We start from the raw sequence: 23296 nt of genomic DNA, 5'->3' as shown, positions 1-23296 counted from the left end.
GCCGTTCCATGTCTGGGAGCCCCTGTGCTTCCTCCCACTCTCCCTCACCGCTCATGCCCCAACCACGGGCCACCCAGCTTCCACACCAGGACAGCCCTGGCCACCCTCCTCCCACCCCAGCACTGGGAACCTCTTTTCTGACAGCGCTCCCAGCCTAGAAGCTGAAAGGAAACCGATAATGAAAACCACTAGACCCGGCTCCCCAGCGGAGGAGAAGCTGCCAGCAGCTGGTGGCCAGAGACAAGTCTTTGACCTCAGTTTCCCCCACTTTCTGGCCCTACAGAGAGGAAAAGAGCCTCTCCCGGGTCTCAGACAGAAACTTCAGGGGCAAAAGGTGGGCACAGAGGGTGAGGGGAGAGGTCAGAGCACAGAACCAGCTGCTGAGGCTCGGACAGAGCTAGGATTGGCTGCAGGGGAGGGAGGGGGCGGGCCCTTGGAGGCAAGCCTGCTGCCGGCTCTGGGCTCACCGCTCACCCCTGCCCAGAGGAGGCCGCCCAAAGGCCTGCACTCTCCCTGCAGCGAAGTCACAAAGATGACCCAGACAGGAACATAACACACGTGCACAGACAAGAACACGAGCAGGTCCAGAAGCTCAGAGGTGCACCCAGAAACAAAGGGCACACAGGGTCACACACGCAGGCATACCCACCCGGCCAGGCACACACCTCACACCCAGTCAGACATGCTCACCTACACACATAGTCTCAGATACACACACATGTTCGCAGTCATCACAGGTGATGAGATGCATGACACAGACACACATGTTCATGAGCCACAGAGTCACACTCCAGCTCCGACCTCTGAATTCCCTCGAAGATTGTACCCAAGGGACAGTGAGGAAAAGCCTGGTGTCTGATGCCCCCCATCCCCCCAGGATCTTCCATCTCCATCTGGCCCAGGCAATCTGAAAGTACCCCCTCCCCACCCTCGCAGTACCGACCAGGTCCCAGCCACAGGCTCAACCAGGCTTCATGGCCAAGTTCCCTTCCACTCCTTCCCCAGCCCTCCCATCTGTTACCCACCATCCGAAGCCCCCAAAGGAGACACTGCGCTTCCTGCCAAACATGGTTGTGGCCGAGGGGCGCCTGGTCCAGCGATGTCCCCGGAGCTGTTGGCAGGACTGCCGCAGCCTGGGAGCAGCGGGGTCCACTGCCTCCCACGAGGGGCGGGGCACCCACTGTGGCACCTCCCCCATCGCCTGCCCCCCAACCCGGCTTCCTGTGGGTGAGGCCGTGGGGTGGGAGGTGTGTCCTGGCCCCCAGGACGCACCAAGACAGGCAGGGGAGGTCGCAGAGGGCAGCTTCCCCTCACCCGGAGGAACCCACAGCTCCGGAAGGGGCTCGGCTGGCAGATTGCACCACAGCCCAAGTTGGCAGCTCTGCCCCACACCTCCCAGGCTTCCTGGAACCCACAGAGGCTGAGGATTCCCATGATTGTGCCTGGGTGGGTGGGGGTGGGGGGACAGAGACCCAGCTGGGAGCCCTGCAGATGGGGGGCATCCCCTGACTCCCGGGGGCTGCCAGAGGTGGGACCTTGGCCTTTCCACTTCACCCTACCAGATAAACCAGCCCCACACCTGTGATCACACTTGCACACATGTGGACACAGTATACGTACACCCACGTGGGCCCAGGGCACACACACACATGAGCACATAGGTACATACAGGACCCACAGGTACACACTGGCACACACATGCTCACATACGTCAACAGACATCCACATACATGTGCACACGGGTACTGCACACTCATATGCAGGTGCATGCAGACAAAAACACCTGTGTGTACACCTCAGGTACACACAACTCCCCGTACAAACACACCCAGGCACACACTCAGATCACACACACACTCCTACCAGCACCCTCACTTACACAGGCACAGGTCTGTGCTGCTCAGATGCCGCCCTGGAGCATCGAGACAGAGGCCAGCAGTGCCGAGCTCCTGCAGACAGTGGCGGAGGTGGCGGGTGGCACCCTGTCTCTGCTTTTCCCTCTGGAACCACAAGCGAGTGAGTCCTCATCTCCGTCTGCACCAGGGCTGACCCTGCCTGGTGCACGGCAGGCGCTCACTCATGAGAGCCCCGTAGAAGGGCGTGGCACACACACTGCAGCAGCCTAGGGTGCACGCTCAGTCATTCAGTCGTGTCCGACTCTCTGCGACCCTATGGACTACAGCCCACCAGGCTCCTCTGTCCATGGGATTCTCCAGGCAAGAATACTAGAGTGGGTGGCCATGCCCTCCTCCAGGGGATCTTCCCAACTCAGGGATCGAACCTGCATCTCCTAGGTCTCCAGCATTGGCAGACAGGTTCTTTACCACTAGCTCCACCTTGGAAGGGTAGAGGGTCACAGACGGGCTGCCAGGCCCCCTCCACCAAGCAATGGCCTCTCCCATTGGCCCCCCTTCCCCAGAGCTGGGAGTCTGTGCTATGGGGCCAGAGGGCTATGCCCAGGTCGTAGACAGAGGGCACAGGCATTTTTATTTTCTTGACTCCTCGTCTGCAGGCAAGGCAAGAAGGGGCCTCAGACCTTTGGGGACAGCAGAGGGGCCAGCCCAGTCCAGGGCTGGGAGTGCCCAGTGTGGGGTCCTCTGCTCCGAGGCAGTGGGCTGCTCAGCAGGAGCCTGGTGGGCCTTGGTTCAGGCTGCACCCTCTACCCCCACCTTCACCAGGAAAGGAAGAATCATGTGGTTCACCTTCTAGGGTTGCACAGACCACTGGCTTCCCATTGGACGTCCACTCCACACCCGGATCTGTCATCCCTACCGCACCCACCCAGACTCAGGAGACACTCAGCAGGTACTAAGGACACCTTGGGTCCTGCCTGTCTTGCATCCAGTAGGTGTCTCTCTGAGCAAGACAGCTCTGTGCTCCATCAGCTTCTGGGGGGAACACCGGTCCAGGCCAGGCCAACCACGGCTTCATCCTCCTGGTTCAGGAGTGGACAGGAGACCTAAGCAAACCCACCCTGACTCGCTCCCAGAATGCTTCCCTGCTCTCCTCCCTAGGGTTGCTGAACCACAGGATGGAGCCCCAGATGCAACTCACAGCCTTGGCCCAGGAGTCATGTGGGGTGACTAATAATAATAACAAAATTCCTTTTGCAAAGTACTTACTTTAGCAGTTAGAGGGAGTTCCTGGCGAGCCCATCATTGGAGCACAGCATCTGATGTGTTTTCGCGTGAGAGAGAGAGAGCTGGGGCTGCCGTCACAGCAAGTGTGGACACTTCCGCCCCCATCTTATCTACCCTTATCAGTATGCATATGTGCCATGTGTGCTGTGTGTCAATGTATTCTAGGGAAGACACGGCTGAGAGATGCTCTCATTCAGGCCCCTACAGTCTGTAGACACCCAGGTTATCACCCAGGTAGGAGACCACTTGGGCCAAGTATTCACAGACCCAGAAGGGACACAGGCCTAGGTCCAAGCATTTGAAGATCACAAGGGCAGCCCAAGGACCAGGCAGAGAGGAGCATTTCAAGACCAGGTTGGATTCTCCCATCTTGCACGGCAATCACAAAAGACCTGGAATCGTGGGTTTCAGACACCTAGCGAAGGAGCAGCAATGGCCAGGCTGCATCAGCAAGAAGGGGCGCAGAACTCACAGTCTGGACTTGAACTTGAGAGTCCAGAAGGACCTGTGCCCTCCTCGCCCCCCAGGGCCCAGACAGAGGGAAGCAAAGTTCCCAGATAGCTTTTAATTTTACCCCATAAGCTCGGGAGGGAGGTGAGAGCCATTCTAGAGCCTCATCCACTCTCCTCTCCTCAGCGCTCAGGTTCCCAAGCTTTGGAGCTGTGTGACCTCCAGCAACTTACCTAACCTCTCTAGGCCTCAGTTTCCTCCTCCCTAATAGGAGATAAGTGCCAAAGAATTGATGCCTTCAAACTGTGGTGCTGGAGAAGAGTCTCTTGGACTGCAAGGAGATCAAACCAGTCAATTTGAAAAGAAATCAACCCTGAATATTCATTGGAAGGACTAATGCTAAAGCTGAAGCTCCAATACTTTGGCCACCTGATGTGAAGAGCCGACTCATTGGAAAAGATCCTGATGCTGGGAAAGATGGAGGGCAAAAGGAGAAGAGGGCAGCAGAGGATGAGATGGTTGGATGGCACCAACGACTCAATGGACATGAATATGAGAAAACACCAGGAGATAGTGGAGGACAGGGAAGGCTGGCGTGCTGCGTCCATGGGGTCGCCAGGAGTCAGACATAACTTAGCAACTGAACAATAGGGGATGGCTGCCACCAACCTCACAAGATTATAAACATTAACACAGCCCAGGGCTCCCACACCATTCCCGGAGCTGTTACATGTATTATTAGGATTCCACCTTCTCCTTTGGTCTCTCTCAGCCTCCTGCTGCCCCTGCTCTGACCCCTCGGTTTTTCTTCTGGGTGGAGGTGGGCAATAAGGGGCCCATGGCTCCCTGAGAAGGACTGTGAGTCGAGAGAAAAGAGAAGCACTCCGCGTGCCAGGCCCAACCCTCCTGCCTCACCGAGCACAACCCAGCTTCCTCCCAAACCACTGCTGACTCAGCATGTGGGCAGTCAGGAGGGTAGATGAGGACAAGTGACCGGGAAAGGGGCGCTGGGGCAGTGCTGGGTCTGAACTGACTGTAGGCCAGCACTGACCTTTCCATCTCACCACTGCTTCTGAGATGACACCACTTTCTCCCCATTTTACAGTAGGGGACACGGAGGCACAGAGAGGTTAAGGAACCAGCGCGATGGTAACAGAGCTGGGTCTGACTCCAGAGCCCAATTTCTCAGCCGCTGTCCTGCACAATGATCTGCAACAGCAAATCAAACCTGCCCCCATGACTCTGGGAACTTATAGAAATACCCAGTTCGTGCAGAGCCCATTTTACAGATGGGGAAACTAAGGCCCTGAAAGCAAGACTCATCTCAACAGCTGGGAAGAAACAACAATGAAGCAGGAAGGAACACACACCCAAGTCCTTCTCTCCTGAGGTTGCTACCTCACCCTTCCACAGAGGAAGGGCCCACTTTGGATCACCAAGACCCAAGGCCCTGGCTTCCCTGGTGGGAGCCTGTGGGTGTTTCCAGTCCAGCTGAGGAGGCAAGTCCCAGCCAGAGTCCCAGCCCTGGGACAGGGCTCCAGGGAATCCACCCAGTTCTCTGGGCTTTAGAGAAACTCGGAGCTGAGAAAACTGGCCTGGATCAGAGGAGGAAAGGCAGCCCCAGGCCCTGCCAACAGCCCCTCCATCCTGTCTGCAGGTCCTCAGGCAGGAGGGAAGGGTGAGACAGTGTGGTTTCCTCCACTTGTCCCCTCAGCCACCAGCGGGAGCTGAAAGATGAAGCAGCTCCTTTCCCAGGCGTGGGGATGAGGCAGTTACAGGAAGCCAAGGAAACAGATGCTCCTAGAGAAGCAGGCACTAGATCATTCGGCCTGGATCCTCCCCTACTCCAGACAGCGTAAGCTGGCATCAGTACTGAGCCCGCAGTGCTCAGCTCTCCTCCTGGCTCGACCACTGAATCACCTCGAGCAAGTCGCATGCTCTTAGAAGGCTTCAGTTCACCTGGTGAGCCTCTGCTTTCTTTATAAGCCACAGGTAAGGACAAAGCACAACGACAGAAGGACACTCTGGTCCCCAGGAGAACAGGGTGCCATGGCATTTGGAGCCAGCAGACCCACACTGGGTTGGGCATGTACGCCTTGGGATGAAGATTAAACCTCTCACATCCGCTTGGTGATTTACAGTGCCCTGGTCACCTCCCCCTCACCCTGTCTCAAGGGTTAGACTGAAGTTCCCATTGCACAAGTTCTGAAAAGCAAGACGATGACCAAAAGAATTACAAGAGGAGTGGTTGTGAAAGCTGGGTTCCAAGGGCGGGACCCTGACATGCGACGACTGTGCAATTTACTCTGATTTGTTCTGTAATCCAGTCTATCAAGAGAACTCCCAGCAACGTGACTGGGGACTGGAGAAGCTGAAACATGTGCCATTATTTCAAATTATTTTTAAATAATAATAAGGTATCAGCCTGCAATGTGGGAGACCCAGGTTTGATCCTTGGGTTGGGAAGATCCCCTGGAAAATGGAATGGCAACCCACTCCAGAATTCTTGCTTGGAGAATTCCATTGACAGAGGAACCTGACAGGCTATAATCCATGGGGTCGCAAAGAGTCAGATGTGACTGAGGAACTAACACACTTACCCATCAGATAAGAAAGGTTAAAAAAATTAATAATGATAGTGTGAGGATATAAGGAAACAGGCACCCCATCATTAGTGTGTAGATATTTGGCAAGACTTATCCTTTTTTTTTTTAATTTGGCTGCGTGAAGTCTTAGTTGTGGCACGCAGAATCTTTGATCTTAGTTGTAGCAATGTGGGATCTAGTTTCCTGATCAGGGATTGAACCCAGGCCCCCTGCATTGGGAGCACAGAGTCTTAGCCAGTGGGCCACCATGAAAAAGCCAAGATCTATCAAAATTTTAAGTGCACACACTGTTCGTGCCAATTATTTTGTTTTTAGAGATTTATCTCACTGGTAAACTCATATAAGTTGACAAGAACTATGCACACAGATGTTAACTGTATCATTGTTTATAACAGCAAATAGAATTAGTAACATAAATAACCATTATTTCACTATATTGTGGAACAAGCACACCATGGAACACTATGCAGCCATGAAGAGGGAGGTAGGATTTATATATTATTACATAAAGATATTCTAAAAACTAAACAAACAAAAAGATACCCAACAGCTCATGTAACAGGATCCCCTTAGTTTAAATAAATATGTAAATGCTTGCATATGCCTAGACAACTTCTGGTCCAGGACTGGTTGAATGCAACTGGAATTGGAAATCTGGGGGGAAGGAACTTTTCACTTTATGTCCTTCTGTGCTGTTTGATTTTTTTTTATCAAGAACATGTAATAATTTAAAGGAAAAGTGTTAAACAGATGGTTTGCTAAGAAGAAAGAAGATGAAGAAGAGGAGGAGGAGGGGAGGGGTGGAAGCTACAAAAGCTGATTTCTTTAAAACCTTCTTAAGCTATTTAGAGCTCAAACTGACCGCTGATCCCAGACCTGAGACTGCCTCTTCTATCCTGAACATAAGTCTGTTACCCTGATGATAAGCCTGTCTTACCCCAGAGAGGGGGAACCCAGGTCTCTCAGAGTCTGACTCCACATGGTTCTTCCACCCACTCTGGGTTGTTGTTTTTTATTTGATTGCTTTGTTTTGGGCTGTGCCATTCAGCCTGTGGGATCTTAGTTCATCAACCACAAACCGGGGCCCTCAGCAGTAAGAGCACAGAGTCCTAACCACTGGACCACCAAGGAATTTCCCATCCACTCTCCTTTTAAGCAAAGCGTTTGTGTCTCCATCTCAAGTAAGAAAACTCCAACAAGACCAATATACCACTTTTCTGGGGGAAATTTGACAGCACACATCGGAGTCCTTATGTACCTGCCAAGAAGCTTCCAAAATGCAGATCAGGGTCAGTTTGGGCATCTGCATATTTATATGCGCACTACTCTCTAGGTATATTATGCTTCAATAAGTAGCTTTAAAAAAATGCATGCCTTTTGACCTAGAAATACCAAAGGGGGAAAAAATCAGAGCTGTGTGCCAAGTTGTACTTTTGAGGGTCTCAAGCTAATTGCTACCATAACTACGAAACGCTGGGGGTGATCTAAATTTCCAACAGTAGGAACAGGCGAGAGAAAGACAACACCGCTCAGCAATACAGCTCAACTCAGCCAATAAAAATTAGATGGGAAAAATGTGGGAAAAAACGTTTCCATAAAATGCCAAAAAGCAAAACTTGAATTTGCCATGTTGTTGGCCACCATTTACATAGCATTTACATTGTATTGTGGGCTTGAGCTTAGTCGCTCAGTCGTGTCCATCTCTTTGCGACCCTGTGGACTGTAGCCCACCAGGCTTCCCTGTCCATGGGACTCTCCAGGCAAGAATACTGGAGTGGGTTGTCACGCCCTCCTCCACAGGATCTTCCCGACCCAGGGATTGAACCCAGGGCTCCCGCATCACAGGCAGATTCTTTACTGTCTAAACCACCAGGGAAGCCCTTACATTGTATTAGGTAGTATAAGTAATCTAGAGATGATCTAAAGTATATGAGAGACCTAAATGACCATCAACAGAAGAATGGATAAAGAAGAAGTGGTGTACTACTCAGACATAAAAAACAATGAAATGTTGCCATTTGCTGCAACTTGGGTAGACCTGGAAGGTATTACACTTAGTGAAACAAGTCAGACAGAGACAGACTGTTACCATTTATACTCCAAATCTAAAAACAAAACAAAGGAATGAATATAACAAAACAGAAACAGACTCGGAGATGTAGAGAACAAACCAGTAGATACCAGAGGGCAGAGGGAAGGTGGTAGGGGGCAAGGCAGGAGTAGGGGATTAAGAGGTACAAACTATATAATAAATTTAAATGGAGTACAATCTTTAAGTTTTTAATTTAAAAAAATAAACTATACGGGAGAATGACAGAAGCTATATGCAAATACTACACCATTTTATATAAGAGACTTAGCATCACAGGGTTTTGGTACCCTATGGGGTGGGAGATTTATCTCACTGGTAAATTCATATAAGTTGACAAGAACTATGCACACAGATGTTAACCGTATCATCGTTTATAATAGCAAATAGAATTAATAATGTAAATACCATTATTTCACTATATTGTGGAACAAGCACACGATAGAACACTATGCAGCCATGAAGAGGGAGGTAGGATTTATATGTTACTACATAAAGATATCCTAAAAACTAAACAAACAAAAAGATACCAAACAGCTCATATAACAGGATCCCCTTAGTTTAAATAAATATGTAAATGCTTGCATATGCCTAGACAACTTCTGGTCCAGGACTGGTTGAAGAGACCAGTCTATCCATAGAGTCCACAGAGTCTATCCACCTCTCTATGGAGATGGGTGGGGAGTCCTGGAAGCAATCCCCCAAAGACACTGGGGTATAGCTGCCCATGTGATACCAGGCGAGCAAGTTGCAGTAAGTCTCTGAAGAGGATAAAACAGGCTAACACGCTCAGAATCATGGTTTTCAAGTTGGTGCTGTTGTTTAGTTGATAAGATGTGTCTGACTCTTTGCGACCCCATGGACTGTAGCCTGCCAGGCTCCTCTGTCCATGGGATTCTCCAGGCAAGAATACTGGAGTGGGATGCCATTTCCTTCTCCAGGGGATGTTCCCCACCCAGGGATCAAACCAGAGTCTCTTGCATTGGCAGGTGGATCCTTTACTGCTGAGCCACTAGAGAAGCTGTTGTTCAGGAGGTGAGATTAAAAAATCATGATTTTTTTCCCCTTCTTTGTGCTTTCCTAAACTTGCTAAGTTTTCTTAAATAAGCAGGTTTTGCTTTATAGTGAGAAAAACACAATAAATGTTATTTAAAATAATGACATATAAAAGGTAGCAAAAGGAAACAAGAAAGCGGACGGGCCCTGTGTTCTATTAATAAAATAGTGGTTCTCCCATGCTATGGGTGTGAGAACCGCCTGGGGCTTGAATAGCATAGGGTCAAACCCCAGCCCTGAGGCCTGCAAGCAGTGTGAACTTGGGCAAGTTTCTCAACCTCACTGTGCCTCAGAGCAGACTCCCCATCTATAAAATGGGGATATTAATGGTACCTACCTCATCAGGCTCTTGGGAGAGGTATATGAGTTAATGCGTGGTAAGCCTTCAAATCAGTGCCTGGCACAGATCTGTAGACCTGTTAGCCAGTACAATGGCTAAAATTCGGATCCCATTGTTCTGGGATGGGAACATCGTTCTGGAATCTGCATCTTTAACAAACTCCCCCAAATGATTCTAATCCGGTGAGAAACACTGGAATGAAACCCAGTAAGATACTCCCTTTATCTTTGGTGGCCCTTGGAGTTATCTACAGGAAAGCTTGGGCACTAGGAGCTGTCTGAGGGGCATTCTCCCTAAAGGAGATGGCAAAGGCAGCTCTTGGCTCTCCCCTATTCTGCTGGGTCACTTCCCACCCTCCCCCTTCTACTGCAGAGCCTCACCTGGCTGCTTCCCTTCCAAAATGGGTGAGAAGGTGGGCGTCAGCACCCTCTACAGGCAAGTCTGGGTAGTGCAAGGAGCAAAAGTGGGCATCCTGCTTCTTGCTTCTAGGATGGGAGCCATATCGCCTCAGGCAAAAGGGATGGAGGGATGGAGGAATTCTCTGTATCGCAGGAGACAAGCAGCAACCACCTGCTGTCAGAACACATGGGTCCCAGCCCGGATTCTGACTGTAAATGTAGCTGTGGGGAAATCACGTAGACTGCTGTCGCCTCACTTTGTCCACCTATAAAGAATAACTGCCAACATTTCTTGAGAATCTCCCGTGAACAAGTTATGCCATACCTTTTTATTTCATTTACTCCTTACCACAATCATGTCCTCCATCCTGGAGCCTCAGAAAGATTAAGATTGGACTTCCCTAGTAGTCCAGTGGCTAAGACTCCATGCTCCCAATGCAGGGAGCCCTGGTTTGATCCCTGGTCAGGCAGTGAGATCCCACGTGCTGCAGGTAAGAGTCTGAATGCCACAAGTAAATATCCAGACTGCCGCAACTAAGACCTGGCACAGTCAAATAAGTAAAAATATTTTTTAAATAATAATAATAATAAAAATATTGGTGGCTCAGTGGTAAAGAATCCGCTTGCCAATGCAGGAGACACAGGTTCAGTCCCCGATCTAGGAAGATCCTACATGCCACAGGGCAACTAAGCCTGTGTGCCACAACTATTGAGCCTGTAAGCCTATAGAGCCCAGGAAGCACAACTACTGAACCCCATGCGCCCAGAGCCTTTGCTCCACAATAAGAGAAGCCACCGCAATGAGAAGCCTGCCCACCACAAATGGAGAGTAGCCCCAGCTCTCCGCAAACAGAGAAAAGCCCACACAGCAACAAAGACCCAGAACAATAAATAAATAGATTTCTATAAAATAATTTTTTAAAGGTTAAGGGACATGCCCAAGGTCACAGGACCCATAAGCGGCTGTAGCAGAATTCAAACCCAGAGCCCCTGCTTTTAACAATTCTGCCATTTCCACCGAAAGTGAGGGCAGTGCTTGATGTGAGATACAGCCAGGCTGAGCACCAGCAAAGCCCGAGACTCTCCCTGGCCCCCTGCCAATGCCCAGCTGAGGAGCAGCCCCAGCTCGGGCCAGGATGAGCAAACCCTGAGATCCCCAGGGTTGGCAAGCTGGGTGGGAGTCCCTCTTCAGACAGATGAACAGTGACTCAGGCAGAAGCAGCCAGGTGGAGGACAGGCAAGAGGAGTGAGCTCTCTCTGATACTTTAAAAAAATGACCTGCAGCTCAAAGCCAGCATGTGCATTTATCCTGACTTCCCCAGATAAAGAAGGGGTTCCTTGTGGGATCTGTGCCTCCAAGCCCAGAGGAAACCCTGCTGGAGCCCCGGCTTCATGGCACCTCCACCAACCCTGTCCCTTGCCCCTTTGAAGGGAGCAGGGCTGACTTAGACTCACGTAATAAACAGAGACAGAAAAGGCCTACTCCTCTCAGGGTCCCCTCTTCTTTCCCCACCACTGGCCCTGCCCTCAGAAGGACACTTCACAGGTAGGTGCCTCCTGTATTACATGAGAGTTGGGGGTGGGATTGGGGCTGGATCGTGCAGCTCAGTGAAAACCTGGACCAATGTCTCATCTGAGGCCAAGGGGATCTGTGGCTGGAAGTGCACGTGCCTGCACGCTCCACTGTGTCCAACTGTGTGCGACCCCATGGACTGTAGCCTGCCAGGCCCCTCTGTCCATGGAATCTTCCAGGCAAGAATACTGGAGTGGGTTGCCACTTCCTCCTCCAGGGGATCTTCCCAAGTAGAGTCACCGCCAAAGAAATAGCCCAGTGAGTATGAAATAGCCCAATACATACTGATGGTGTCCCCATTTTAAAGATGAAGAAATGGACACAGAGAGACTGAGTAATGTGCTCAAGATTATACTCCAAAGAAGCGACTGTGGCAGACTGTCCATCCCATAATATACCCCCCATCCCACATGCTCTTCTTACCCCGTGATGGTAACACTCCTCCACTAAGTGATGGTGTATATGCTCCCCCTCCTCTAGCATCCATGTGGATCTGCGACTCTGGCAGAAGTGATGTTGCATCATTTCCAAGGCCAGATGACAAAAGGTGAAAAGGCATGTGGGATCCTCCCAGACGAGGGATCAAACCTGTCTCCTCCATTGGCAGGCAGATTCTTTACCTCTGAGCCACCAGGGAAGCCCCGGATCTGTTCTTGACACTTGCTGCTGTCCTTTCCTGGGCTTCCCTGGTGTCTCAGACAGTACAGAATCCGCCTGCAATGTGGGAGACCCAGGTTCGATCCCTGGATTGGGAAGATTCCCTGGAGAAGGGCATGGAAATCCACTCCAGTATTCTTGTCTGGAGAATTCCCATGGACAGAGGTACCTGGCGGGCTACAGTCCATAGGGTTGCAAAGAGTCAGACATGAGTGAGCAAGTAAGCACAGAGGCTCTTTCTTGCCCCTTAATTCAGCCACCACACTGTGAGGAAGCTCAGTCTAGCACACAGAGAAACCTGTGTAGCGAGGAACCAAGACCTCAGGCCAACAGCCAGGATCAAAGGCCAGACATGTGAGTCACTGAGCCTTCAGACAATTCCAGCCCCAGAAGATGATGGCAGAGCAGATACAGGTCTCCCTTCAATCCCTGCCCAAACTGCAGATTCATGAGCACAATAAGCATCGCTGTTGTTTCAGGTCATAAGCTTCTGGATGGTTTATTAAGCAGCACCAGATAACCTGAACAGGGAACCAAGCGAGCTGGCTCCAGGGCTGTGCACCCGGCCACCCTGCAGTGAGAGACAGCATAGAGAAGGGGTACAGAGCTTAGGTCTGGAGTCAGACATACGGTCATGTTCATTCATTCACCCATTCATCCCATGTTTACTACATCCCCACTGTGTTCCAGACTCTCCACTAGTGTGGAGGGTATTCCAGTGAACAAGACAGACAAATCCCTGCCCTGGGAGGGCAGGGGAGTGGAGTACCAGAGAGGGATAACGTTACACAGGTATTTATATAGGATGATGCGATCCAAAGGGGACTGGGTGGGTGGAGAGCCCTGTTTAGAGGGGATGATCTGAGTTGACCTCTCTGAAGGGGAGACTGTAAGGATGAGACGGACATAGCTTTGTGAAGAGCGGAGGGGACAGCAGCAAGTGTCAAGAACAGACCCGGGGCTTCCTTGATGGCTCAGTGGTAAAGAATCCGCCTGCCAATGCAGGAGACACGGGTTTGATCCTTGGTCTGGGAGGATCCCACATGCCTTGGAGCAGCTAAGCCCATGTGCCACGACTGTTGAGCCTGTGCTCTAGATCCTGGGAACCACAACTACAGAAGCCTGCATGCTCAAGTCTGTGCACTCTAGAGCCTGTGCTCCTCAACAAGAGAAGCCACCTCACTGAGAAGCCTGTGCATCACAACTATAGAGTGGCCCCTGCTGGCCTCAACCAGAGAAAAGCCTGCACAGCAGAGGAAGACCCAGTACAGCCAATAAATAAATAAAGAAATGAAAAAAAAAAAAAGAACAGTCCTGGCTACACTATTTCCTAGCTGTGTGACCTTGCAGAAGTGATCCAGCGTCTCTGAGCCACCACTTCCTCATAAGATGGGGATGCTTTCAGAACCCACCTCATAGGATTGTGCTGAGGAGCCAGTGAGCTAAAACATGGATCATGACGTATGACCAGGGCCTGGCACAGGAAGAGGAGCTCCATAAATTTCAGTGATTATGCTAAGGCCAAGGCTACTGGTGGGCTGCCTGGAGCCCCAGAGACCATTCTGCTCCCCATCAGACACTGCCAGGCATGGCTCCAAGGGAAGACAATACGAGCAGGGGAGGAGGACGGACCCTCCCACTGCTGCACTGGTGGCCAAGCCACTGAGGATGGGTCAAGTAGACGCAGGGTGCACACCCCTGCCTGAAGATGCTGACACCCAGCCTAGCTTCCCCCCACCCGCTGCAGCCAGCCTGACTCATCTCCTCCACCCAGGGCTCACCCAGCCATCATCCTCAACTCAGAGCTTAAAGGATGGGGCTGGAAATTGGACCGGCTGTCTCATGACAAGCCCCGCCTGAACAGCAGTGGGCAGCCACATGGCCAGTGGGGGAGAAGCAACCTCCTCAAGGCAGAGGGAGGGAGACCGGGACAGGAATGCCGGAGAGCTGGGCAGGGCAGAAGACGCAGGGACCTCAGGGGACCGGGAAGTCCTGCTGGGTAAAACACCACTTGCCATCAGACAGGCACAGCCCCAAGGACCTGGAGAGCACTGGGTGGGTGGCCAGCTCACATCCCCAGAGAAAGAACACAAATAAGTCAGAGCACACAGCAGTGCACACAGACACAAGCTCAGAGGAGCACTGCTTAATCACAGAGATGTGCAGACATGGCAATCCAGCAACATGCCCTCCAGGGACCCACATGCACAGACGTGCACATACATACAGGTGGACCTCACCGTGCCTGAATGCCTGTCACTCCCCTCTAGGTCTTGCTCACCACCAGTCATCTAATTGGCAGGGTCCCCCGGGTGCCCAGATCCGATGCCATCTGCTGAGCCAGGCCTGGCAGGGCCCAGCTCACACACCCAGCATGATCCGGGAAGGAGGCGGACAGCCCTGGATCTGAATTAGGGAAAGAGGTGGAACCCCCGCTGGCCCAGAGAGCAAGTTGCAAACTCAGAACCCAGGCCTGGTCTCAGGCCAGGTTCCCCAGAGTTCAATCCTTGCCTTGGTGTCCCACCTGCCTTGGGAGCCCCAACAGCTGGTTTGCACTCTTGAGCAGGTGGAGTGGAATCTACTCAAGGATGGTGGCAAACAGAGCAAAAAACAAACAAAAAAGTGTAGCGTGGCAGACTTGATGCAAAACTTCCCTCTAGAGAAGCACCAAAGCATTGAAAAGGGGTGGGCAAGAAGAGAGTGTCATCTGGCTCTTTAAAAGGGGAGGACATGGGACCTCCCTGCTGGTCAGTGGCTAGGACTCTGCACTCCCAATGCAGGGGGGCCCTGGTCCAGGAACTAGATCCAGCATGCTGCAACGTAGATCCCACACGCCGTGCAGCCAGATAAATAAATAAACATATTTTAATGGGGGGGGCAGAAATGGATAGGCTGGCATTACTGACTTTGTTTTTAAACTAAACTTGTTAAAAATAAGAGGAACCCCAAACTGTAGAGGAGTCTTTAAATGATTGTAAGTGAAGACAGTGGCTGTTGCAACCGCCCACCCTAGGCTGGGTGTGACCTTGCCTGAAGGCAGAAAGTTGGGCACCATGACCGTCGTGTGGCCAGCCTGAGCGGCCCCTGCGCAAAGTCAGAGGCAGCCGGACACCTTCCCTACTGTACGACCTCCCCCTGGGGAGGGCCACGTTGCTCAGAGATGGGAGAGGACCGGGAGACAAGGGTCACCATGGTACCATGGCAACAGGCCTTGGCAGAGGCACATCCTTGCCTTCTCCAATCACGGCTCACAACGGGACCCAAGTGTTTGCAGACAGCGCCTCACCTGCCAACGTGGGTGGTGGCCCAGGAAGCAGAGGCAGATGCACTGGAGCAAGGAGGAGGAGGGGGCTTATAGGTGCTGTTCCCTGAAATATGATACCTGCCCTGGCTTATGCCAGAGGGCCCCCAACTAATCCTCAACCAGTGCCATAGCACCCCATTGCTCTCCCGCCAGCCCAGCCTGTCCCTGCCACTCCACACACCCCCAATCCCTGGGCACCAAGGTTGCCCAACTTGCCCCACAGCCCTGGTTCCTCCATCACTCTGGGTTGCCCTCTGCCAATTCGTTCTCCCCGCCCTTCCCGTTTTCCATTTTCTCTCACCCTCCCCCACCCCTGTGCCCTCTCCTCCCCACTGACTGTAGCCCAGACCAGTGCCCACGACCATCTGCCAACTCCAAACGCCAGCATCCACCCGCCTGCCACCCCTCCTTCAACCACCTGCTTCTGAGATGCGTGTTCCCCTCGCCCCCTCTGCCCACCCTCGGGGCTCCCATGTGCTAGACTGGACAGAGCACTGGGAAAGGCACGTCTGAGCAACTGGCATATTGCCTCCAACTCACAGAATGCAGAGCAGAACCATGCAGGGGTCTGGGAGACTGCGCCACATTCCAGGAAGAACTGACCAGGTCAGGGGCCAGACCCCTGAGTCCCAGATTCTCTGACCAGGATGGGGGTCTTTAGAGGTCACCTAATCCAACCTCCTTCACCACTTTAAGTGATGACTATGTGAACCATCTAGTACATACTGTCTTCCCAAATACACAGAAATATTCCATCATGGAGCCCTCGCTACGGACCCATTGCCATGTTCAAAAATTTAGTAAATACCTACACCCCAGAGAAGAAAACTGAGGCGGAGAGAAGATTGGAAATTTGTCCAGAGTCACACAGTGTCTGACACCTCAAAAAGTACTTCAAACCATCTCGGTCCCATGTCTTACTCCAGTCACTTCTGCAATGACCGGTTCCTGCAGGCTTCGAGCAACAGCCTACGGCGCCACGTGGCAAGGCTTCCTCAAGGACTCTGGGATCTTCTCTGAAGCCACAGTGTGGGATGCCCACACGAGCCTGCTGGGGCTTCACATGTGCAGCCTGGAAGCATGCGGGACTTAAGGTCCATGGTCGGGACAGAGCTGATGGATGAACACTTTCCTGTTTCTCTCCCCAACAGGGCAGTTCTGAAATGCATGGTCCTGGGGAGACCTCCCAGGAGAGAGCAGTGGGAAAATTAAAAGCATGCATCCTCCAGTTCTGCTTTGGGAAAACACAGGTGGAGACACAGAGAGAGAGTTGAGAGGTGGAGCTGGGATTCAACCCAGGTCTGAGTCACAACACAGCCTTGTCTGCTGCTGCCACCACCATCCATGCCAACGTCCCCGTCCCTTAAGGTTCAAGTCATTCTGAACCACAGTGACTCAGCCACACTTGATCCAGACCTGGCCATGGGAAGGGGTGGGGGGTGGCAAGGGTGCCTGTGGCAGGAGGGTCTTCTTCTCTGGAACTGAGGCCGTGCATGTGTGTACTAGGTCGCTTAAGTCGTGTCTGACTGTTTGGGACCCCATGGACTGTAGCGCACCAGGCTCCTCTGTCGATGGGATTCTCCAGGCAAGAACACTGGAGCGGGTTGCCATTTCCTATTCCAGGGGATCTTCCAGACCCAGGGATCGAACCCATATCTCTGACATCTGCATTGAGAGGCGGGTTCTTTACCACTAGCGCCATCTGGGAAGCCCGGAACTGAGGCCACCTCCCAACAAATCACCCAACACCCTGGGCTAAGCGGGCTGAGTGGGAATCCCAGCCAGATGTGCCCACGCCTACTCAACTTTAGCATCTGCCTCTGCCCAGAAATTCGGTGACTCCAAGCCCCCATCCCATCCAATCCCTCCACAATTCTCAACATCTTAGAAAGGAGGAGGAACCTGAGGTAGCTTTTGGAAGCCTGAGCAGCTGGATCTATAAGACACCCACCCTGCCCCACTCCAGAACTCAGAATATCCAACACACTTGCTTGGAGATGAGGGAAGAACACCCCCCCAACTGCTGCCCACCTCTCAAAGATGTGCGAGGACTTTCCTGGGGGAAATCACTGATGGAGACCTCACATGCCCTGAGTCACTCTGCCTCCTGACTCCTCCGCAGCTGGGCGAGCTCTCTGTTTACTCCTTACTCTGCAGCAGGAAGGCCAGGGGAGGGGGGAACGGGTGCCTTCTCCCTTCTCCGTGGGAAACTGAGGCCCGTGGGGCTTAAGGGACCGCCCCAGGGTCATCAAGCATGAAAAGAATCAGAGAGCCTTGGAGCCCAGCCCAGGACAACCCTATTATTCTCTACGGAGGCTGCTCCATTGGGGGCCACTCAACAGAGACAGATCCCAGCATTCAGACCCCAAACCCCACTTGCATATAAATGCCCTTTGGTCTGTTAAGTAGGGTGTATAGGAGCCACACAGACGGAGAGAAAGAAGGGTGTCCTCCTCAACCAGCTCCCAGGTCAGGACTCATAGTGTGCCCCGGACCCCCACCCAGGGCAGGCACCCCCACACTCATCACTCAGGGCCTCCAAAGGTGAGCATTACGCTGGAGCCCAGCCCTGCTCCAAAGGTCCACAGAGGCCTCTCAGACAGCGCCCCCACCGTCCTGGCTCCCCTCCCTGCAACAGGCACAGGTTGGAGTGAGGCCGGGGTGGGGTTTATGTCCTTTAGGAGGAAAAAAAAAACAACAACAAACCAACTCAGCCTAGCTCCAGGGTCCTTCCTGGAGGTCCTGGCTTTTTCCTTTCACCACCACCACCTGTAAACACCCCAGCTCTGACCTCCACCTTGGTCATTCTCCAGCCAGAGACTTTGACAGAGCCTGGGCTGACGTCTCCCTCACCGCAGAGACACCCCAGACGTGTGTGCGCCATGCCCCACCGGTAGGGTGTCTGAGGACAGTCACCCCACTTCCCAAACAACCCATTACGCTGAACTGCTCCGTGGAATCGCAGCACAGAGCTCACTCACGTCCACACGAGCTGAGCTCTCTGCAGACACACGCATTTGCCCTCACCACATACACCCCAATTCCACCCTGGGTCCAGTCCCACCCAAGACCCGCGTTCTGATCCCCGCTAACTACGGGGTCGCCACCCAGCCCCAGCCCCTCTGACCTGCGACGCCGGCGCCCGCGGGCTCACTGCTCGACGTGGACGGAACGGCAGCAGTCTGTCGCGGCGGCGTCCCCCGTCTCCATCCGGCCGCCAGCCCCCTCCTCCTCGGCGGCGGGCTCCCCCGGCCGCCCGCCCCGCCGCGCGCACCGTCACCGCGGCGCGCGCGCGCGCACCCCGGCCGCGGCACAAAGCGGCTCCCGCGACCCGCCGCCGCCGCCGCCCGCACACCTGGCGGGCGCGCCCCACCGCCGGAGCCGCGCACTCGCCGCCCGCAAGCCCGCGCCTGGCCCAGGCGGGGCCCTCCTGCTGCCCTCCGCGACGCCGCCGCCGGGGTCCGCGCCCAGTTCCCGGCGATGCCCACTCAGTTCGCCCGGCGCCGCAGCCGCGTAGCTGCGGGAGAATGGGAGGGAGATGGAGGGGCTGGCACGCTGGGCCGGAGAGGGCACGGGGGCGGTGGGGGTGGGTACGGCGAGTCCCGGGTGCGGCGCCGGGGATGCTCGCGTCGCTGCCGCCAGGGGACTGCCCGAGGCGGCTCCTCGGAACAAAGGCGCCGGGCGGGGCAGGCGCGCCCAAGGGACCCAGGGGAGCGGAGGAGGGGACAGCCCACCTGCCCGCAGAAGTTCCTGGGGGATGGGGCCCCGGGCGGGTGGGGAATGGAAATGGGGAAAGATCTGCGGGAAGACACTGGGGTTCTCCCCAGCTCTGCGTGCGGCGGGACTGGGGAGGGGGTGCAGTGCTCTCTGGATTTGGAAGTGGGAGGTTTCAAGGACTGCCGGAGTCCTTAAAACTGCCTCTGCCTTGGACCTGGCAGCCTGGAGCTTTCATTCATTCGCTGCACAGACATCCTCCCAGCTTCGGCCAAACCAACGATGCTCCTGAACTTGAAGGGGCTGACGGCAGGAAGGATGCCCTGTGGGGCCCCTGAAATGCTTGAGTCTTGCTCCCTAACCTCCACTAGGGGTGGCCTCTGACTATGACTTGCACATCTCAGTGATGGGAAGCTCACCCCCTCAGGACGCAGCCCACGCTGTACTCAGGCAGCTCTGGACGTTAGAAAGCCCTTCCTTTAATTGCACGGACATCTGCATCGCGTCCATTTGTTGGCCAAGGCCTCACTCTGCTCTGGCCACAAAATCTAGAACGTAGTTAGGGCCTTGTCACTGAGATTCTCCTTCCCATGTTCTTTCCCCTCCCCAGCATTTATTTAACACCTTTTGCCAGCAGCTTCTCCCTGTGGCTGCCCTCTTGTGTCCTTCAGGCAGGACTCTCAGCTCAAATGTTTCCTTCCCAGTGGGCCCTTCCCTCTCGTCCAGAGTTCCCACCCACCCGTTGGTCCATCTTTATCTGATGCCCTGTTTGAGTTTGTTCAGCACTCTGATCATCTCAGGAAATTCTCTTATCTGTGTGTCTACAGACTGTCTCTCCCACTAGAATGTGTGTCCCTTAGAGTCAGGACTCTTGTCTTCCTTAAGACAAGGCATCAAAACCCCAGGGCCTGACCTGGAGCAGGGTGGAAAGACAAAAGGAAAGCGAGTTGCCAACTCACCCTCTGAGACCTTTCAGCAGCCTGACCCGTCACCCCAAAACACAACTTGCTCAGCCATTCGAGGGTAATATCCAATATGGAATTAGCTGAGAAATGTGCTCAATCTCTGTCCACAAAATAAATGAGGAAATGATAGAGCATTCCGTGGTATATTAGTGTTAGTTGCTCAGTCATGTCTGACTCTTTGCAACCCCATGGACTGTAGCTCTCCAGGCTCTCTGTCCATGGAATTCTCCAGGCAAGACTACTGGAGTGGGTAGCCATGGCCTCCTCCAGGGGATCTTCTCAACCCAAGGATCAACCATCTGAGACAAAAGACCAGGACTTTCCCTCTGCAGCTCTGGACTCTGTCCTGAGCTCTTGAAGCCCCAAGGTGCGAGCATTTTCTTAAATCATACCCAAGCTTCAACTGGAAGCCCTCAGGTAGCTGATCTGCTCAGCCTGCTATCCAGGTGCAGACAAAATTGGAGGCTTAAAATAGACTTCTCCTTTAATTTCTGTTAAACTGTACCTTTTAGACTTGGACTTGGACTCCAGCCTCCAGGACACTTCGAGTCCAGTTCTGCCATCTTGTCCATTGGGATGGTGCCCAGGTTCCTGCCATCAGCAACATCACCAGCATGCTGTCTACAGCCTTTGTCACCAAGTCCCTCATGAACGCACTGAGCAGTCTCGGCAAGCGCAGCCCACTCATCAACCTTCCCAGCCGTGCCCGCCCCCAGCCCACACTCCTCTGTGTCACCTGTAAGGCTTTGAAGGGAAGACAAGAACAATTTCTTGCTGAAACGCAGAACCACTGTCTCCTGCTTTACCACCCCCAACCTAACTTCTAGTCTGGAAAACTAACTGGAAAAGCAAATAACGCTTTCCCCAGCAGGAGGGGTTCCCAGGGAATTCACTTGCTGCCAGTGGTCCCCTATCTCTTTCCTTGCTAAGTGCCCCCAAACCATCTCTTTAATAACAGACTCTGAAACCTGATTAGGACTGATGCTAAGCTCATTTATTTATGGTTTGTGAACTTATTTCCTCTCTGTAAAGATACAAATTACTTTCATCATCTCCCACTTTGGGGCATATGTCCTATTCTCTGAGAGGGAGTGTGCATACTGGTTGTGAGCACTGCCACTGACTCTGTGCCTCAGTTTTGTCATCTGAAAAATGGGGAGAACAACAGTACCAGATCATAGCATTGTTATGAAGGGTAGATCAATGTATGCCTGCAAAGCATTTATAACATGACATGCAATAAGTACACATAATAAGTTAGTACCACTTTCATTATATAAGAGTAATAGTTTTTTGAGTGCTTAGTCTCAGCGCTATGGCAGCCTCTTTTTCAAGTCCCTTGGGAGGTAGCCCTCTCAGATATGAAAGCTAAAGTTATTTCAAATGGCTCCATCCTATGATTGCTTCCCTCCACCATGGACTCAGCTAGGCTCCTGTGACTCTGAAAAGCATTCTTCTTCTTTGGCTCAAAAAAGGTTTTGCCTAAAGTCACCCACATGGGCAGGCGGACTCAGCCTCCTCTTCTTCCCTTGTATCTTGGGTGGGTGTAGCTGACCCACCCTGGTCTTGGAACTCGCCTCCCTTCCAGCCTTCCTACCTGTGAGCCTACATTATGTTCATTTGTCCTTCACCTGGTGCCTGCTTAATGAGCTCCTTCTCTGGGCTGCTGCTGCTGCTGCTAAGTCGCTTCAGTCGTGTCTGACTCTGTGCGACCCCATAGACGGCAGCCCACCAGGCTCCCCCGTCCCTGGGATTCTCCGGGCAAGACCTCAGAATACAGATGAGGACAAGAGGGAAAAGGGCCTGCCCTCATGGAGCTCATATTCCAGGGGAGCCACGGGCAATGAACAGATAGGCGAATAAAATAATGTCAGGTAGCACGGGAGTTTTGATGAAAGGAAAGGACGTGAGGGAGAAGCTGCTTTCCGTCAATCAGATGGTGCTCAGCCTGCAATAGGGCTTTGCAGGTTGCCTGAAACTGCAATCTGCCCTTCACGTCTGTGTCTCACCAGCGTGCTTGCAAGGCAGCCTTCTTCTCTGTCTCTGAACGCATTCACGACCTACGCTCAGGATCACATTGCCCTCCTCATACTCTTGCCTCAGGCTCGAGGGGCTTTTCAGTCTCTTCTCTGCGCTGTGTGCAGTCTGCCCTTCGGAGTTTAGAGCATTTGTCTAACCTCCTGTTTCCTGAATACCAAGACTTCCAGGTGGCCTGAGTCGCCTTTCCCAGGGTTCCTATCACTTCTCTGTGCACACGTGCTAAGTCGCTTCAGTCGTGTCCAACTCTGTGCCACTCTTTGGACTGTAGCCCACCAGGCTCCTCCGTCCGTGGGATTCTCCAGGCAAGATTACTGGAGTGGATTGCCATGCCCTCCTTCAGGAGATCTTCCCAACCCAGGGATCAAACCCACATCTCTTATGCCTCTGCATTGGCAGTCGGGTTCTTTACCACTAGTGCCACCTGGGAAACCCTATCATTTCTATATCATCGTTCAGTTAATTATTCCTCCTTGAGCAGAACTGGATCCAGAGTTCCTGTTCCCCTCGCTGCTTCCGGTACCTTCTGAAATCGTCACTGAGACAAGAGAGAGCAGACTCACTGCTCTTAGCTAAGTAGGATTCCCAGCAGATGTCTGGGGAGGTGAGGTCTACTAGCATCACAGAACCTTATTCCTGGGGCCAGTTTGGGGAGATGCAATAAGAGCATGGTCTCTGTTTACTTACTGGCCAGACCAGGGTGTTCCCCCAAATGACATTACTTCCTTTCTTCTTTTATTCAGCCAACCCTGGGAGGAAAGACCTGTTCATTCTTGGCTTCAAAAGTGACAGTGTTAGTCGCTCAGCTGTGTCTGACTCTTTGCGACCCCATGGACTATAGCCCACTAGGCTCCTCTGTTCCTGGGATTTTTCCAAGCAAGAATACTGGAGTGGGTTGCCATTCCCTTCTCCAGGGAATCTTCCCAACCCAGGGATCCAACCCAGGTCTTCTGCATTGCAGGCAGAT

The 23296-nt window shown here is 52.9% G+C and overlaps 1 protein-coding gene across 7 annotated transcripts in view; it reads right to left on the bottom strand.

Moving 5' to 3' along the window:
- RAP1GAP2 (RAP1 GTPase activating protein 2) overlaps positions 1-23296 on the bottom strand; it is a 218431-nt gene that overhangs the window by 185004 nt on the left and 10131 nt on the right. For 5 of the 7 annotated variants that reach the window (XR_011561953.1, XM_070772831.1, XM_070772828.1 and 2 more), the window contains exon 1: positions 1026-1213. The exons of 1 other annotated variant lie outside the window; for it this stretch is intronic. Coding sequence is in view for 4 of the 6 variants with exons in the window: in XM_070772831.1 (XP_070628932.1) it covers positions 1026-1198 (173 nt within the window). In the remaining 2 variants the exon portion in view is untranslated. Of the gene's footprint in view, positions 1-1025; positions 1214-18740; positions 18815-23296 lie in introns of those variants that run through there. One more of the 7 variants, XM_070772834.1, reaches the window with a different exon arrangement.

This window comes from Bos indicus, chromosome 19, assembly GCF_029378745.1.
Source record: "Bos indicus isolate NIAB-ARS_2022 breed Sahiwal x Tharparkar chromosome 19, NIAB-ARS_B.indTharparkar_mat_pri_1.0, whole genome shotgun sequence".
Lineage (NCBI taxonomy): Eukaryota > Metazoa > Chordata > Mammalia > Artiodactyla > Bovidae > Bos > Bos indicus.
The sequence above is the reverse complement of the archived record's forward strand: the minus strand, read 5'-3'. Positions and strand labels throughout refer to the sequence as shown.